Raw genomic sequence first — 18,543 nt, 5'->3', positions numbered from 1 at the left:
AGTAAATACGGTGAGCCTGAGTGGGTTTGTTGTGAAGTCAACCTGCTGGACCTGAGACAAACAAAGAAGGATTACATATGTAAGCAATAACCGGCGCTATTGAGTGTTTATATATCTTACACTTGGTTGCTAAATGTGGTCCACTATGACGTTCCTGCTCCTCATGTATGGAACACCAAGAAGGCCAAAAAATGTCATAACTTTTTCACTGCAAACAGCTATAATCAAAACCTAAACCGTATGGAAATGAACTCTACTGCCAGGCAAATCACTTTCATCCAATCAGGGTATTCCTTGGACAACAAGTCCAAGTTGTCCAGATTCTTGGACAAAATACTGCAGAAATTACAAAACAAACTTATAGGATTTAGGAAAAACACAAGCGTACATAATACACTTGCATTTTGTAGTCTAATAGCATGTAATTAAGTACACAAATATGCTTACTTTATGCATTTCAGGTAACATTTCTACATTTTTTGATCTACTATGTGATCCCTTCCTACTCAACTCAACTTTAGGAAAATCTTTAGAAAAACAATGTAATATCTTAGATGAAAGCATGCTCGTATGTTAGAACGGCCTATTGGAGCGATGCTCTCAATTCACCTCAATTATTTTGCAAGAAACACCAGTCAAAAATTTCAGTCTCTAGATAGCTTTTGGAGTAATATGCTCCAAAAGACTTGGACCTGTGATTGCAACAAAAAGTTATAGTCCATGGTGTTGACTGTATAGAAATACATGCCAAACTGTTCCAGATTTTTATTTGTAAAACATTCTGATAACAACATATATCAATTTCCTTCCACCTCGGCTTTTGGCCAACAATATAAAATCCTACTAAAGTTAAAGTTTGTATTTGTAACATAACAAAAATGTGAGAAGTTAAAATGGGTGTTAATACTCTGGTTAGGCACTTGAATCCTTTAGTGTTACTTCAGCCTGTCTGCTTTATGGCTCTCTGCCGGTTCGGCCGAGACTTCGTTCTTCCTCTTCAGTATATTTTCTATCCACTTGGAGCTCTGTGCTATTCTTTCCAGGGAGCGAGAGGAAGATAGTGAGCTCATTCTCATGTTTTTGCCCGAGGTGATCAGCTCTCCGTAGCCTTGCTGGTGGGAGAAGGCGTAGGCAGAGCGGCGAGAGCTTGTCCGGCGGACTCGCCTCAGGTTCTGTTCCTGAGGCCTTTGTTTTTTCCTGGACTGCTGCAAATGACGAACCTGTGAAGACAAAACCAGCGATCTCTCAATTCCCCTAAGATTGTCAAATTTTACAGCATCTTCTATACTGACTGGACAAGACAAGAGTCTACACCGCTAAAGAAAATCTTACCAAGTATTTTTGTTCCACTTTCTGGTGGAAATATCTTAGTACCCTTGAAATAGGATAAAACTAACTTATAAGTGCATTTCCACCAAGATTTCTGAGATTGTTTTAAGTAAATAATTTCTTGATATTGATTTTAAAAAGTACTGGTTTCACTGGTAGATTATTTCACTTAAAACAAGACATGTTTCACCTGTTGTAAGTGAAATAATCTGCCACTGGAACTAGTATTCCTTGAATCAATATTAAGGAATTATTGACTTAAAACAATCTCATATATCTTGGTGAAAAGTTGCCAGTAAGTTAGTTTTGTCTTATTTAAAAGGTACTAATGTATTTGCACTAGAAAATAGAACAAACATACTTGGTAAGATTTTCTGGGTTTTTGTTTTTTTGTAGTTAATATCTTACAAGTACAGAGTGTAAATAATGTTTGCCCCCTTAGACATGGCTAATTTGCCTAAATTTGTCCATATAATATAATATAATAATGTTGTGTAGGGCGTTGTAAATACTGTTGAATCACTGTTTCTGCAGCATTTTACTGGTAAATCCGGTTTATTAAGTTGTTTGTGACTTCTTTTCACAGTTACTGCACCTTGTCTGTTAGAGTTGGAAACAGGTCGACTCTCAGGAAGCTCACAACTAAGCCAGGCAAAATGCACACCACAGTGGTGAGCAGGATGACCAACCACACGCTCTTCTCCGAGAGACAGTTACGAGCCGTACCTGAGGAAAAACAGCAATAGGAAATTCCTTCTGCTTCGTTTCCACCAGTCTTTTTTTTTTTTTTTTGATCATATTGAGCCAAACTCACCAATAAATGGGAAATTACTTGGAAAGATGCCAAACAGGCCGTCACTTTGCATTGCAAACAGAATGGCAAAATACACGATCAGGCTGCCCCACATGAACAGATGATTGACTGCTGTCCAGTAGTGTGTATCCAGTCCAATCTAACAAGAAAAACATCACACATTTAGCAGGTTAGGATAGATCGATGGGCAATACAAACATTTTTAAATTATTTTTTTTTTTTGCACAAAATCATTTTTAAATAGTGAAATTTTAGCCTGCTCAGTTTGTCTATCTTGAGCTGTTTTAGGACCTCTTGTCACTTTAAATCCATATAAGTTGCTTCTGGCCAACTCAACATTTACACTCACACATGAAAATGGCTGCCAAAAGATTCAGTTCAATGTAATTTAAAAATACTTTATTGACACCAAAGGGAAAATTCTTCAAATAAGTTATTGTCGCTGCTAAGTTCAACTTTTCCAGTAGTAGCACTGGCAAACTAGCTGGATCGGAGCTCTGTTTGGGTTGCTAGGTGACGGGCGGAACTCCACTGGGGTTGCTAGGTAACGGGCTGGGCTTCGCTGGGGTTGCTAGGTGCTGATATGCAAAAGTTACATTTGGAAGGTTTTTGAAGGGGCTTATTTTCCAGACACCAAGAAATAAATAAATAATTGCTCAAAAACAGGTGGGTGTTTTTTCTAATCACTTGGGCCGTTTTTAGAAGCAGTAGAAATCCAAATGGAAGTATAAAAACGTGCAAAATCCCCTTTAATGTACAGTGTTGGTTATTAATACTACACGTCACTGTGTGAGAACAGTTCAGTCTGTTCAGAGACTCACCTGAACACTCACAACAATGACTAATGTTGTTGCTATGGTGACGGCAAACGCCTGCTGGTCGGAGAAGTCGGAGCCGTCGTCCTTCAGCGTGACGGAGAACGCTCCGTAGGGAATAAAGAAAAGCAGGAATGAAGTCACCATGCCTTGCAGTGTGCAGAGGAAGAACTGGCGTTTGTTGAAGAGCAGGTTCTGTTGGCCCGGTTTGTACAGGCTCGGGTAGCGAAGGCTGTTCTGGTCGTTGACGTCCTGGCAGAAATAAGTTGGTAATTAGATAAGTGAAGGAGTTCCTTGTTATTAAAGTCTAATACCTACAGGGTTAGCAAGACGAATGGTTAGTTGAAGGTTACATATAGTGAGTAAATTAGTATTAGTTGTAGGATATGGGTTCAAGAATTAGTAACAGTTTAGTTACATTTTTTGTGGTGAGGATGTATTTTTTTTAAATATCAAGGAGGTTTGTTATATGAAACAGTAAAACAGGGCAGCATAACCCAATATTCACCTGGATGGCCTGACAGTGTCTTGAAAAGACAAAAGTTTTGGAAGAATTAGGAAGTTGACAAACTGTGGACATAATTTTTTAATCCAAAAAGGCACAGCTTAAGCCAGGGGTGTCTAAACCTTTTGGCATGGAGGCCAGACATGTCAAACTGCAAGTACTCAGAGAAACAGAACATTTCAATATCTTTCTTTTTAACTAAAAATGCAGAAAAAAATTCCTTTATATTTTTATTTTCACCAGCTAAATAAAACACAATGTTTTAATTAAATTAGCAATTTTTGTTTATTTTTTTTTAAACTAAACAAAAAGAGTTTTACAGAGTTTTACAGGTTTGCAAAATAAAAAAAGAAAACAGGTAACCACATCCTAATTTTTCAGGTTGATTATATTTTCAGCAACAGTAGTACACTCTTACTTTATTTTGGTAAGTTTCTGCATTTTAGTAAAATCAACTAGATGGTTCGGTCCCCATTACTAACAAATTAAATTAAATTAAAAGCAAAACACTTTCAGTTCCACCTCATATTTCCCATTTCAAGATTTTAAGAACAGCTTGTGAAAATTCAGTAAAAATTTCACTCTGACGTTATTTTTAAATGTGTATCTGCATCAAATCCAAAGTTAGGGTATTATTGAGTTCTGATTAAGGGATCGTTTTTTGGGCCGGGCCACATTTGGACATCCCTGCCTTAAGATATACAGCACCTTCAATTTGTATGGCATCCAGTGTAAACATTAATTTATCTTCCATTACAGTAGGATACTATTATATGGAAGTTTATTAAGTCCATGTTTTCTAACAATACCTGATCAAAAAGTCCCATCGCCAGAACTGGTAACGATGTATAAACAATATTGAAGAGGGTTATGAACCACTGGTCGTACACAGTCTGTGGGAAGAAGTAGATTAAATACTTTTTTAAAATAAAACTGGCCATATATTTTAATGTAAACGGCAGTTTTCTCACCTGTGCTGAGAAACCACAGAAGAAGCCGTACCAGAAGTGGACCAGGGTGAAGGCAAAGTTCTTGTAGAAGAAGTAGGCCAAGAAATTACACATTCGGAAGTAGGACCAGCGCCCGTGCACCAGCAGCAGCCTCTGCAGGTACCGAAACTGAGCGAAGGAGTAATCTGAGGCCAGAACAGCTTGCATCCCCTCCTGTCCGCTGATGCCCACGCCGATGTGGGCGGCTGACGCAGCACAAGAAAAAAGCATAATGTGGGTCACCCAACAGTGGAATATCACACACAGTAAAGATAATATTTAGGATTAAAACATTCACACCTACAGCTGGGGGCCACACAATGTAGGACTGCTTTTAATAAAACTGTTGTAATAGTTTACATAATAAGATTGTAACATGTTAAAGTCATTAAATGTTTGCACATTTTCACTAATTATTATTAAAACCAAAGAAATAGTTCTATGAATTGTCTGTAGTTTGATTGGTTCGAATGGTTTTAGTGAAATTTGAATAATGAATTATCAGACACTGTAAAAACACAAAATCTTACCAACTAATTTTGGTCTAGTTTTTAGTACAAATACTGTATTATAGTGCACTTGAAATAAGACAAAACTACTGTAACTTACTAGTAACCTTTTAGCAAGATATAGGAGATTGTATTAAATCAATAAATACTGATGAGAAAGTACTAGTTCCACTGCCAGATTGTTTCACTTATAACATGAGGAAAATGTTTTGTTAGAATTCTGACTTTTGATCTCCAAAATCAAAATAGTCAAAGTTCAGAGATTAAAGTAAAAAAAAAAACTGAGATTAAAGTCAGAGTCTTTTTTTCTCTCCTGTATTTTTCAGAAAACAAAGTGAGAAGATCAAAACAAAAGTTTTAATTTTGAACCTCATCGCATCGAAACCGGCCTTTACTCACTTTTGATCATGCTGACGTCGTTGGCGCCGTCGCCCACGGCCAGCGTGACGGCCATCTTGTGCCTCCTCACCAGCTCCACCACCTGAGCTTTCTGCATCGGCGTGACCCGACAGCAGATGACCGTTTTACACAAACAGGCCAGATCCAGCAGCGTGTGCTCCAGCTGGGGCTCCAGCGCGTGAGCCTGCGGGCCGAACACATACATCACACCTGATTAACACGCCGTCCCACGGCGGCGCTGAAAAAACGACCCTGCTGAGGCAGCAGTGGACCGTTTCCCATCTGGCTGCAGGCGGTACGGAAATGGATGTTAATGAAAACCCGTAAAGAAGCCGACGGCCGTCAGCAGGCCAGCAACTTTCTGCTAATTAGACTTTATTTAGTCGGCAGCAGGTGAAGAGAGACACAACATTCAGCAGAAAAACAACCAGAGTAAGAGTAGCACTACTTCAACATGTTTTACTCAAGTAAGAGTAAAAAGTATTTGGTAAAAGGGCAACTCAAGTCTTTAGTAACTGATGAAATTATCAGTCATTTAATATGTAAAAATTACATCATCAGACGGACCAAAATATAAAGTTACGTGGAAATTTAGGTATTTAGAGGATGAAAATGACAATAATTCATATAAGTAGCAAAAAATAACAAAAGCAGGCAAAAGAAAATTTTATAAAACTTAACAAAAACTGCAGGTGTGTGTCTGTGTCTGGTGAATTTTGGGTTTTTCATTCAATGGGTAGAAAATATAGACATTAAAACTCAAGTAAGAGTAGAAATACTTCATAATTAAATTACTTGAGTAGAAGTAAAAGTACAGTGTAGTAAAAATACTCCAAAAAGTGTTTGTTTTGTTTTTGTTTTTTGTTTTTCAAAAAGTCACTCAAGTAAATGTAACTGGGTAAATGTAACTAGTTATTACCCATCTCTGCTGCTTAATGGTGGGTTCAAAACCAAATGAAAAGTAAGTAACAGTTTGAAAGCATCTCACCAGACTGTGACCACTGATGACCAAGGCATATTCAGAAATAATCGTTTCTTCAAACACTGAATCTTCAGCAGACATGTCGCCTTTCTCAACGTCTCCTGTGCTGCTGACCCGGTTCAGGCCGAGGATGTTCTCCTTAGCCTTCCTAAGGAGAGAGGAAAGACCTATTAGTGCTTGCTGGAACAGGTCAGGGCTATAAAAAATATGTTAATTACATTACAAAAATCACTCTAAGACAATGACATTTTAGTTTTGAGCTTCTTTTAAAATGAGCTCTTTTAGGGCCTCTTGTCTCTTCAAGTCTAAATAAATTGCTGCTTATTGCTACAAAAAAGGACAAAATTTATAATAATTTAATAAGTAACAAAAAATAATTAAATCAGGCCAAATAAATTTTTTCAAATCAGTTTCTTTCAGTAAAAAATTTATAAAACTTTAACAAAAACTGCAGTTGTATGTCTGTGTCTGGTGAATTTTTGGCTAAAACATGTTTGTTTTTCCTTCACTGGGTAGAAAATCCAGAATTTTTTTCAAGAGTAGATATATTTCATTATCTCTTTTATTACCCTAGTAATTTTATTACTTGAATAATAAAATTACTCAAGTAAAAGTACAGCAATATTCCTAAAAGTAATCTTTTCCTCAAGTAAATGTAATTTAGTAAATGCAAAGAAATTACTACCCAACTCTGCTTGTAAGTCATGTTGTTTTTCTAGTGCACTGAGATATTGAGATATCGACACTATGAACTCGACCAGAAATATTTGATAAGATTTTGTGTTTTTGCAGGATAGTATATTTACCGTACTAAATAAAATAAAAAGTCAAAACAGAGTTTGTCGTAGATTTGCAGACGTCCTGGACATAACGACCCTGAGTGCTTCATTTAAGATCGACAAATCCCTCATTATCAAACGTTTTTTTCCGTTCTGACGAAAGTTTAATTTTAGGAGAAAACACAGCCAGCCTGTTTTGGGATTATTACTGTTTGGTTTCCAGCCTGTTGCATCAACGTGGTGCGTTTACCTGAGCTGCTGCTGCACCTCCAGCTGCGTGAGCCCAGAGATAACAAACACCTCATCCATGTCGTCCCGCAGCATGTTGCAGGAGTAACCGATGCTCATCGCCGTCTCTAAAACAACACAGTTCACAGATCTGAAACTCTCCACAAAGGCAGCATGTTAGCAGCTACTCATCATCCAGATTTACTCAGTTGTTAGCTACCTAGCTTGTCTCCTGTTAGGACCCAGATCTTGATGTTGGCTAGATTCAGGCAAGCGATTGTCTCCGGCACTCCTTCTTGAAGTTTGTCCTCTATCGCTGTGGCTCCAAGAAGCTTGAACCGAGTCAGAAGTCAGTCTGCAGCTGCTAGGTAAGATTCATCGTTTCAACGGTGCAAACAAAAAGGATGCCAGTTTTACCTTCATGCCTTGCTCTATTTCCTCGTAGAGAGCAGCCAGCTGCTCTTCACGGTTCTCAATCACAGTGCTCACATAGTGAAGCTTCTTCTGCCACACCTGATAATATTCTTCACTGAGGTCTTTGTGGGCAAGAGCTAGAGTTCGAAGCCCTTCTCCTGCAAATTCCTGTGAAGAAACGAACACAATCAACAGCTCTGGAGTTAAAGAGTTTTAAAAGCAATCAAAGCTGCAGCACTGCTCTTTTGTGTGCTTTAGTCAAAATGCTAATACAATCTGGATACATGTAAATTAAAAAAAAATATTCAAGGAATACCACGTAGATCCAATTTAGTTCAGCTGCTGCAGGAACGCTCAAAGCACACAGATGCATTTTGTCACTTAAATCTGTTGAGTCAGATTATAATCCATAATCTATAATCCTTTGGATGCTTCTTTTTCAAGTTTATAAAAATTTATGTGAAAATGGCAGCATGTAGGTGCGCAATTATACAACTGTACATCTTTGAAAGGCAGAAGTGGAGCCTCCTGCACAACCAACAAGAATGTAGCAAGTGGTTTCTGAATGGTAAGTCAACAACAAAACGCTTCTCTTTTCCAGCAGCCACTACCCAGCAGCAAAATCTGCTGACCACACATGCTGTAGCTCAGCTTGGGTTGCTAGGTAACAGGTAGAATTCTGCTGAGGTTGCTAGGTAACAGGCTGGGCTAAGCTGGGGTTGCTGGGTGCTGATATGTGGCGTTGCATTTTGAGGGTTTTTCAAATGGCTCATTTTCCAGACACCAAAAAATATTAAATTATTGCCTAAAAAAATGTCTGCATGTTTTTTAAGTGCTACTGCTGTTTTTAGAAGCAGTAGAGACCCAAATGGAAGCATAAAAACATTCAAAATGAGAATTTTTCATGATAGTTCTCCTTGAATTGCTCAGGTAAAACTCACACTGAGGTGTTCTGAGGTAGCGTACATGAGGTCTTCGCTGGACGGATCCAGGCGGTCAAAGATGATCGTGTCGGCTCCTTTGCAATACAGTTTAATCTGACCTTGGGGATTCCTCACTGGATCAGAAAACAAACCAAGCAAAAAAAAAAAAAAAAAAGGGTTTTAAAAGAATAACATAAGTTAGGACAACAAATCAGGAATGTCAAACCCATTTTTATTTTAGGCCACATCACGATCATGAGTGTTTTTTAGGGCTGGTTGTGCCAGAATCTACTGATAAAACCCATTAAACTGTATGTTTATGTTGTAAACAAGTATGTCTTTAGCATTGAAGGTCTAAAACTGTGAATTTGTTTCATCATATTCAAAAACTAACGTGTGGTTTTAAGATTATATCAGATATTTTTACTTTTTTTATAGTATGAATGTTACGGTTGTAAGAGCGTGCTTCTTTTTGTGTGTACATACAGCTCTTATTGTGAAACTAAGGTTTTATTTCTGTTAAATCTCACTGTTCATCAGTAAAGCCTCATCCTTCATTTGGGGGAAAATCTCTTGATTTTTTATGATTGTGGAATCACAAAAAACTGGAGAGACAGATCCAATTTGGCAGATAAAAACTGCTTTAACTTGATTGATACAATAATATTTAAGCACATAACAGTTAAGTTAAAGGTAAGTTATTTATGCGTCTCTCTGGAGTACAAACGGCCACATCTTGAGTTTGACACATTCGAAGTCGCAGGCAATAAAGGACACTTAAAGCGAGAAATTTTCTTTCAGTCTGCTTATAAGAAAAATGGAGCCATGTTGACAACTGGTGCTATTATACGTAAAGACCTAACCAATGACACTCATTCTCTTGCGCACGTTGTTGAAGTCCAGTATGGCCAGCAGCTCGTAGGTAGCCGCTCTTCCCATCTCACAAAGCGTGATGGTTTCTGGAGTTCGAGCCCGGAAGACAAACCCAAAGTTTCGTGCTGCGGTTACCAACGCTCCTTCATCCGGTGACTGGGCCTGGTACACCAGATTCCCTTCATTTATAGAGAAATAATGATCAGAGGAAAAAGGTCCTGAAGGATATAACTGTAACAGGTGTGTGTAGCTTTACCTTCACTCTTCTCCTCTGGCATGACGGTGTGGCACAGAGCCAGCAGTCTGAAGAAGTCCTGTGCTGCAGATTCCTGCTGTTTGACGGCTTCAACCAGGCTGCAGTCGTAAAACTTGAAGGCTTTGTCGCAGAGCGGGTTGAAGGAAAAGTCTACGCACGTTGTTTTCTGAGGATACAGACGGTTATCGTCAATTTATTTCAGAAATAATAGTGACATTTGTTGGAGAAGCAACGGAATAAACTAAACTGAGACGGGTTACTAAGTGTTTGCACCTGATAGCCTGGTAGACTCGGCTAAATTTGGGGCCAAAATTGCAACATTTGTTACATTTCCAGCTGCTGCAGCTGTTTGCTTTCACACTGCATCATGTCAAACCAACCAAACTGTTTGAAAAACCTGTTCCCTTTCTTACCTGTGGGGGCGCTGCACCAAGAACCACTGAAGGAAACAACATGAAAACTTCTGAAGAAGACATGAGCATAACTTCCTGCTAAACAAAATGTAAATGATGGTTGTTCTGGTTGTATTTACCCAGAATACCCTGCATTATAGTCCACCAGTTCACTTTAACAGAACCAAGACCGAGGTTTTTAGGAGGACCAGAGTTTGCTTTTTTGGTCCGGATCAGAATTACATTACACTTTCACACCTCTGTGAACGAACCAGACTTTCAAGACAAACTAAAGTTAGATTAGAGAGGACTAAACAATACACCCTTAGATAAAGAACTTAACGGTTGTACTCTGGTAAGACCATACCAGATTTATTGTTTTTAATCATCAGATTGGTGAAAGTGCTAGTCTCTCCATTCAGCTTTCACCTGATCATTCATGTAACATCTTTTAAAAAATACTTTAGAAATATGGACGCTGAAATTAGTGTTGGGGATGTTTGTGCTGCTGAAAAAAATAGGTAACAGGCTGGTATTTTGATGTACATAAATACATATCAGAACTGAGAAAAAATATTTGCATAAATATCCAAATATAACCAACAGTCCTGTGTACAGCCTGAAAAGCTGCTGCCACAATTTAGCGAAATTTTTTGTTTCTGGACGTTAAATCACTTCCTTAACTTTATGCACAACAAAAAAACCATAATTCTATTACTCTGCACATCAAGAGGAGGGTTTTTTTATTTTGAAGCATCAGATGACACTTTAGTTTGTGAAAATAGTGTTTCTGAACAGTGTGGGTGTCTTGATAAGAAGAGTGGATTTGTCTCCAGTGCCCACTCATCAGATGGGTAAGTTAGACTCCAGAGTTATTTGTAGACTGTAATTTATAGGAGTTAATGGATTTTATGACCAAACAGAGCTTCAGTTACTATTATTCCACATGACTTAACGTAGATTAAACAAAATGAGCTAAATTTAGCATACAGATTTAAAGTACAAACAAATACCGCCTCAGACGTTGTTGTCCTTTTTTGTTGTTACAGTATCTGTTGCAGCTTTTGTATTTTATTGACCCTTCTGAGCCACCATACCAGACATCAATAGAACAAAACTTTCCGTTTTTTGATTAACTTCAAACCGGCTTTAAAAATCCCAACAAAAGAAGTCTAAAGTTTTGCGATGATCCTGTCAGAAGAAGGTTGTGCAAAGGAAATGTTCTCACAATATCACAGATTGGACCATTTAGGCAAAAATGGCTGGGAAAATATGTACAAGTCAAGATGTGTCATGATGAGAAATTACAATCCAAGAAGATTTAGCTTTAATAAACTACTATTTTAAATAAATGGACACTTCTGCAGTCAAATCGTTTATGTATTTTCTATTTTCTCCCCACAGAACATTTCTTTAGTGAATGATTTGTTTTTTTCAGTTGAGTTGTACTGAAAATCTGAAATTATTTTTCACTAAAACAGTCTTTTTAACGGTATTGTTCTATTTTTTCATATGCAATTATGAAAGAACATAACTTTAAAATAAACAGTAAATAAAAATAAAGGCGTTAAATCTAACATACCTCTGTAATTTCCACCTTCTGGTTGAATTCATCATAGACATCACCTTGAAAACAAATGAAAAATTCAAACACTTCAGCATCTTGTCAAAACTTAAACAATAACTCCAAATAGGCCTGAAAAGGTTCTTGATTGTATGTTGAATGAACAATACAGTGGAATCAAAATAAGATGCTTTAATTTCACACAATCTAAACTGTATTTACAAAATAAATAACAGAAGATGGAAAATGTTTTTCCATTGACATTAAATAAATAATATCTCATTTAATTAGTTGTAATAATCTTCCTGCAATCAATGAATAACCAAGTCAAACGACTCATAAATCCAAAAAACACAAAAGTGCTTTTATTGTTGCATTTTTTAAAAACAGGAATATTTACAGACCTGTCACAATAACAAATTTTGCTGGACAATAAAATGTCCCAAACGTTATGGTGATAAATGATAATATTATTTTGAAACCATTTCCAAGTGATATAATGGCAATGGCATAAAAATATAAGAACACATTCTCAAAAATTAATAAAATTTAAATTCTAATAGACATTTAATATGGGAAGACATTTTAAATAAGCAAAACAACAAAAACAACAAATAAAATTAATGTAAATAAAATTGTCCTTCAAAAAACAGCTAGCTGAGACCAAAACACCAAACTGAAAACTCATCATCCAGTTTTTGGAAGAAAGACAGAAAAGAGAAAAATGGTGAACCATTGAAATTATTGAGTTTGATTTAATTTATCACTGACTGATTTATTGCGACAGGCCTAGAAATATGTTTATAAATGTAAGTCCCTCTGTGTGGTTCCAAAGCAAAAACAGAAAACCTTACCAAGTATTTAAGTGAAATAATATGCCATAATATACGTTAAAATGTCTTGTTCCACTGGGTGATTACTTCACTCACAACTAATCTTTTTCATCAATATTAAGGAATTATTGACTAAAAAAACTCACATTTCTTTCTGAAATGTTACTTGCAAGTTAGTTTTGACTTATCTCAAGTGAACTACGGCATTTACACTAGAAACTAGAAACTAGACCAAAAATACTTGGTATAATTTTGTGTTTTTCCAATGTTTATAAATATTAAAGTCTACGTTTAATGATATGGCCATTTGTTTTTATATTTAACTGCGAGATTAAAGAGCCTCACTCATACCGTACGTCTGCCCATTAATTGAGCACTTGCTGAACACCATGATGTTCTGCGTCAGCGTGCCGGTCTTGTCAGAAAAGATGAACTCGACCTGTCCGAGCTCCTCGTTCAGGGTGGTGGTGCGAGCCTCGGCCGGCATGTCGCTCTGATTGTGGTACATCTTCCGGTCCCAGTTAATGAAGAAACTGTGACCCAGCCGCAGGACCTCCACACTGAAGGAACGTGTGAGAAAAAACATTTGATGTTCTGCAAAATGTCATACGTAAGCTGATGAATTATAGCCTCTAAAAGGAAATGAGGTTCTTTGTTTTTACCTGACATACAGGGAAATGGGGACAACAGTGTTGAGAATGATGATGTAGGACCAGAAGGTGAGGAAGCCAGAAAAAACGGCGCTGCTCTGAAACTCATCCCATGGTAGGAACAGCTCAAACTTTCTGCCCACACAAGTTTCCCAAATGGTGTTTCCTATTGCCAAAATCACTCCCATACAGATGAGGAAGGCAAAAATCTGAAAAAAGAAACAGTATTGGGCCTTTGCACGTAACTCCGCCCACTCCGCCTTGACGAACGTCACAACAACCAATGTGCTCCATCAAAGCTTGTCAAAAAACAGGCTGCCAATATCCTAATATCACTTTTATTTAGTTGATTTCACTTTAAAAATGGATCGGTTGCATAAACAGACAAGGATAGAAACCAAACTTGTCATTTTATAACTTTTAATGAGGAAGGAGTCGGCCGCGATGGATATCAGCCATTAATCATAGCGACAGCTCTTGGTGTAACCGCGGATTTACAGCAAACACTTATGATTAACAATCATTTACTTTATAAGTTAATATGATTAAAAAGATATCAAATATCGCATTATGGAGAAGGTACACATCTAACCATTGGTAACCATGGAGACAATGACGCACAAGCATGTAGCCTAGCATGTATAGAAAAAACTGGCTAGCATCTCGTCTTCTGTATGTTTCCAAAGCTGGTCTGATTTAAGGGGAAACGCCATTTATGACATACTGATATAAATTATATGGTGTGAATTCAGGCAATTCACACATCAGGAGGGAGGAAGTACGGGTCGGTTTCTAAGCTAGCTGTTTCAAGCTTCTGTTTGTACTTACAGCAGTAAGTTGTTAACTTTTTATTAATTTAGTCAAAACTCCCAAGAGTTGAATAAACCAGAGTTTTTAGGTTAACACTTAAAAAAACTGAAAGAAGAAAAAGACAGCAGTGTGAACTATTTCCCAGAATGCTTAGCGGCATGTTTTTGTCTCCTGAGATGGAAGTGAGTTACATTGATCTGACTCTTGTGTTTTATGAAGGCAAATGTTCATTTTAATGCAATTCTCAGTTAGCAAAGCTTGAGGATAATGTCCTGTTCACACTAAATGTTTCTGAGCTGAATTCATTGGGATGTTTAATAAAATTCATTATCAGATCACAAATTTTGTTCCTGGAGTTTGAAACAAGAATTTAAATTATTATAAAGTAAAATAAATATTTATTTTAACTTGATATTGTGAGTAAAATAATAGAGAAATGTGGCTCTTTAACTCTTTGAGGGCAGTTTTTAGTTAAAACTCACAATTCAAGATTAATGAAGTTAAAAAACAATGTTTAGACAACTTGTTTCTTGTTGTTAAATCAACTTCATGAACTTAACATGAAGTTAAAACCAAAACAATTTTCTTGTTGACTTAAATTGCATTTCCTAGGCAGCAAGTGGACTTTCATTTTCAAGTTAAACCACATTTAAATGTTTTACAGTGTATTTCAATTGTATTTTTTCTTAAATCACAAACTCATCTGGAGCCAAGGACACCAAATATCTCATAAAAAATAAAGCTACAAAACAAAAATGTTTTATAAAAAGAAAAGCAACTTCTTACCCATAAAACTAGTGTGTTCATAAGTTTGTCAATGCTGGTCCGTTTGAATTTAGTCCGTCCACAGTTCTGCATCAGCTTGGTTTGTAGCCCTGATAAAAGCAGAAATAAAAAGCTGATAAACAGCAAGTATCGAGACAAAGCTCAGCGATATGGAGACTGAAATCATTAAATATTGATTAATAATACCAGCAAATATGACCATGCCAAAGCACCACTCAGTGTTTCTGAGAATACAACCGCGCAGGAGCATTTTTTCATTATCCAGAGAGTATTTATTGTCTCTCCAGTGCAATGTTCCTGTAAATTTATCCAGCTTGTTGTTTGGTGGTTCACAAATGACTTCTCCTGAGGAGAAACGACAAAACAAAAGGAAATGATCTCCAAAAACATTAAGATACATGTCAAGTCTCCCGTAGAGGTCGGGGAAGACTTCACGTATCATAATATAATTGTAAGAAAGCATTTCTGTGCCTCAACATACGGCAATTTCCGTATAAATGAAATTTTATTGTATATATGCATTAATACAGTAAATTTAACTAGTCAAAACGGTGAATGTAACTAGTTACATTTACTCAATTACATTTACTTGAGTAACTTTTTTGAAAAAGTGTACTTTTAGGAATACTGATTTAACCGTATAATATAAATTCTGGCAGCCACAAAATTTTACTGTATTTAAAATCTGTATAAATGCTGATTTTACTGCATTAATACGGTACCATACTGAATTGATACAATAACTGTAACTAAAATGGTAAATGTAACTAGTTTGAATTACATTTACTTAATTAACTTTTGGGGAAAAAAATTACTTGTGTGTATGCATGTGTGTATGCGTGTGTGTGTGTATACCAGGTTTTTATATCCTTATGGGAACCTATTTCTGTCTACAATGCGGGATCATGGGGACCATTGCTCCTTGTGGGGACATTTTCTTGGTCCCCATGAGGGAAATTGTTATTTTGGGGTTAGTGGTTAGGTATGTGATGGTTAGGTTTAGGGTAAAAGTTAAGGTAAAGGTTAAGTATGTGATAGTTAGGTTTAGGGTAAAAGTTAAGGTAAAGGTTAGGTATGTGATGGTTAGGGTTAAGATTATGGTAAGAGTTGGGCTGTAGAAATTAATGGAAGTCAATGTGAAGTCCCCACAAGTGATGAAAACACGACTGCGTGTTTGTGCATAGATCGGTAAAATCTGTATTTTATTGTATTAATGCTAACCTGGGAAAGTAGATTTCTTGTAAACTTGTGTTAAAATGTAAGGGATACTCAATCTAGGTTGGACTGCTGTGACGGCTTTCAGCAGGTAGCGTAAAATTTCCCTCAGTTTTAAATCCTAAACTTGACAGGTGTGCATTAACAGGGCAAATACAAACACTCTGCAGCATCTCACCATCAAAGTCCATCAGTTTTGAAACGTCTCCCAAATCTGAGGTCATACTCAAGGCCTGGCGGACTTTCAGATTTGTCTCCCTGTTGGAGGGAAAATGGCATTCTGTAAGTTCACAACACAAACACCCGTCCAGCTTAGTTTTGATTATATATATTTTCTGATTATATTTTGTATAACTGGTACAGCTCTCACCCGTCCAGCTCTGCTGTCTCAATATAGCAAAGGCCATAAGGCTCGCTGCTGCACAAGAGGAGGATATCGGCCTGCAAGAATATCCAAATCAAATAGTCACATCTACTTGAGTAAATTTTTAGAAATAATTCACTTTTAGGAGTATTTTTGCTATGCTTTTTACTTTTACTTGAGAAATCTTATTGTGAAGTATTTTTCCTCTTGAGTAGAATTTCTGTTTTTACCCACTGAATAAAAAACACTAATTTCTTTTTTTTTTTTTTTTTTACAAAAAGAAACAGATATGGACCAAAATTGCCCGATTTTATTGTTTGATATTTATATGAATTACTGTCATTTTTGTCATTAAAATACCAAAGAAATTTAGTAAATGTTACTAGTTAAAACTTTATATTTTGAACTGTCTGATGTAATTTTAAATATTACATGGTTGATAATTTGATTAGTTACTCAGCACTTGAGTCACATTTTTACCAAAATACCTTTTTACTCTTTCTTGAGTAATTTCTTGGATGGTTATTTTTCATTTTTCCTTGAGTAGAAATATGTTGAAGTAGTGCTACTTTTACTTTTAAGTAAATTTTTTAGGTGCTTTACTCAATGTAAACATGTTGCAACATTTTTAGGAAAATTTTTAGGAACTTTGTAAACATAGAATTATTTTTAATAAACCAATACTGATAATTTCACTCTGTGTGGTTTCTTAGTTCTTGTAATAATTTTTACATGTTCTTAAATTAACCGTACCACCTTTTGTACATTTATTTAGTTTGTTTTGAATTATTCCTGTTCACTTCATACAAAATAACCAATTTTGCATGTAAACACAACAAACTGCGGCAAATGAAAAACCTCTTACTAAATTAATTAAATTCAACAGTTTTACAAACAAATGCTTCTCAAGAAACAAAATGTATCTTATTTAAAACAAAAAACATAACCTAAATAAAATTTATCACAATAATTCTTGATATAAAGAATAAAAATGGGTTTCCAAAAAGTAAATATAATTATTTTAAGGCTAATCTATGCAAATATGACAAGTAACGTTTGGGGAATGTAGTTGAAAAACCTATTGGAAGGTATTGAATGTTTGTGTATTTAACTCACAGCAACAAACTGATTATTCTCCAGTTTGATGATGTCTCCCACTCGAACATTCATCCATTTCTCCTTCTGTAAACTTAAACAAATCAAATCTACAATCAGTGGGTTTGTTTGGGGATTTTATTGAGAATTGTTGACGGGATCTGACAGAAGTACCTTCCTCTGATGAGAACCTGAGACTGGCGGTTGTTGACTTGCCGATCGCTCTTGTGTCGAAACTGAAATTTGAAAAAGAGGATGATTTTCTTTTTTTTAAATAAAAGTAATTCTTTTGAGATTGATGAATAATGAGTGAGGAGGGGAATTATAATCCTACGTAGTCGTCAGTGGCATCTTTAATAGCTGTGATCACCAGCACCAAAACCAAAGGCACGATGGTTGTGAACCAGGACAGAGACGAGACTTCTGGGATTAACTACAAAGAAAATCTACTTTAAGATTCTGTTTTCAACCAATCTCAAGTCAAGTTTATTTATAAAGCACATTTTGGCAACAAGGAAGATTGATATTGTAGTGCTAAGCCGTTGTGTAATTTATAAACTAACAGCAGTATTTTAAGTCTGTTGTTTAGAGATTAGAAATTTACATATAGGCTTTTAACCTTTTCAGCTCGGAGAATCCTCAGAGCTGAAGAAACAAGAACCCGACGGACCCACCAGTGGGTCCGTCGGGTTCTAGAGGTTAATTTAATGCTGCATTTGAAGTTATTCTTTTAGAGACGAATGATAAGCAACCAGAAACGTCAATGATTTTTAAAATACAAGACCTAGAGAACCAGTGTAAGGATTAGAACTGGTGTTATGTGAACTGGTGTGCTGGTTTTAGTCAGAACATCAGCAGCAGCATTCTGGATCTGATTGATTTTCTTTAGGCAGACCTGTGAAGACACTGTTGCAGTAATCAATGCGACTAAAAATAAACACATGGATGAGTTTCTCTAGATCTCGCTGGGACATTAGTCCTCTAATCCTGGGGATGTTCTTCAGGTGATAGAAGGCCGA

At 36.4% G+C, this 18,543-nt stretch overlaps 1 protein-coding gene across 6 annotated transcripts in view; it reads right to left on the bottom strand.

The window, feature by feature from the left end:
• Positions 1–18,543, bottom strand: part of atp8b4 (ATPase phospholipid transporting 8B4) — a 63,427-nt gene continuing 44,884 nt past the window's right edge. For 3 of the 6 annotated variants that reach the window (XM_044125357.1, XM_044125358.1, XM_044125360.1), the window contains exons 6-29: positions 17,859–17,957; positions 17,699–17,760; positions 17,546–17,618; positions 16,436–16,506; positions 16,244–16,323; positions 15,037–15,195; positions 14,851–14,939; positions 13,267–13,463; positions 12,956–13,164; positions 11,790–11,833; positions 9,816–9,981; positions 9,550–9,738; positions 8,705–8,820; positions 7,767–7,931; positions 7,570–7,681; positions 7,372–7,477; positions 6,349–6,490; positions 5,361–5,544; positions 4,435–4,658; positions 4,273–4,356; positions 2,965–3,210; positions 2,144–2,282; positions 1,925–2,055; positions 1–1,220 (exon numbers count right to left, since the gene is read on the bottom strand). In XM_044125357.1, coding sequence (XP_043981292.1) covers positions 936–1,220; positions 1,925–2,055; positions 2,144–2,282; positions 2,965–3,210; positions 4,273–4,356; positions 4,435–4,658; positions 5,361–5,544; positions 6,349–6,490; positions 7,372–7,477; positions 7,570–7,681; positions 7,767–7,931; positions 8,705–8,820; positions 9,550–9,738; positions 9,816–9,981; positions 11,790–11,833; positions 12,956–13,164; positions 13,267–13,463; positions 14,851–14,939; positions 15,037–15,195; positions 16,244–16,323; positions 16,436–16,506; positions 17,546–17,618; positions 17,699–17,760; positions 17,859–17,957 — 3,372 coding nt within the window. In that variant the 3' untranslated portion in view covers positions 1–935. Of the gene's footprint in view, positions 1,221–1,924; positions 2,056–2,143; positions 2,283–2,964; positions 3,211–4,272; positions 4,357–4,434; positions 4,659–5,360; positions 5,545–6,348; positions 6,491–7,371; positions 7,478–7,569; positions 7,682–7,766; positions 7,932–8,704; positions 8,821–9,549; positions 9,739–9,815; positions 9,982–11,789; positions 11,834–12,955; positions 13,165–13,266; positions 13,464–14,850; positions 14,940–15,036; positions 15,196–16,243; positions 16,324–16,435; positions 16,507–17,545; positions 17,619–17,698; positions 17,761–17,858; positions 17,958–18,543 lie in introns of those variants that run through there. The other 3 variants (XM_044125363.1, XM_044125362.1, XM_044125361.1) reach the window with 3 other exon arrangements.

This window comes from Gambusia affinis, linkage group LG08, assembly GCF_019740435.1.
Source record: "Gambusia affinis linkage group LG08, SWU_Gaff_1.0, whole genome shotgun sequence".
Classification (NCBI taxonomy): domain Eukaryota; kingdom Metazoa; phylum Chordata; class Actinopteri; order Cyprinodontiformes; family Poeciliidae; genus Gambusia; species Gambusia affinis.
The sequence above is the reverse complement of the archived record's forward strand: the minus strand, read 5'-3'. Positions and strand labels throughout refer to the sequence as shown.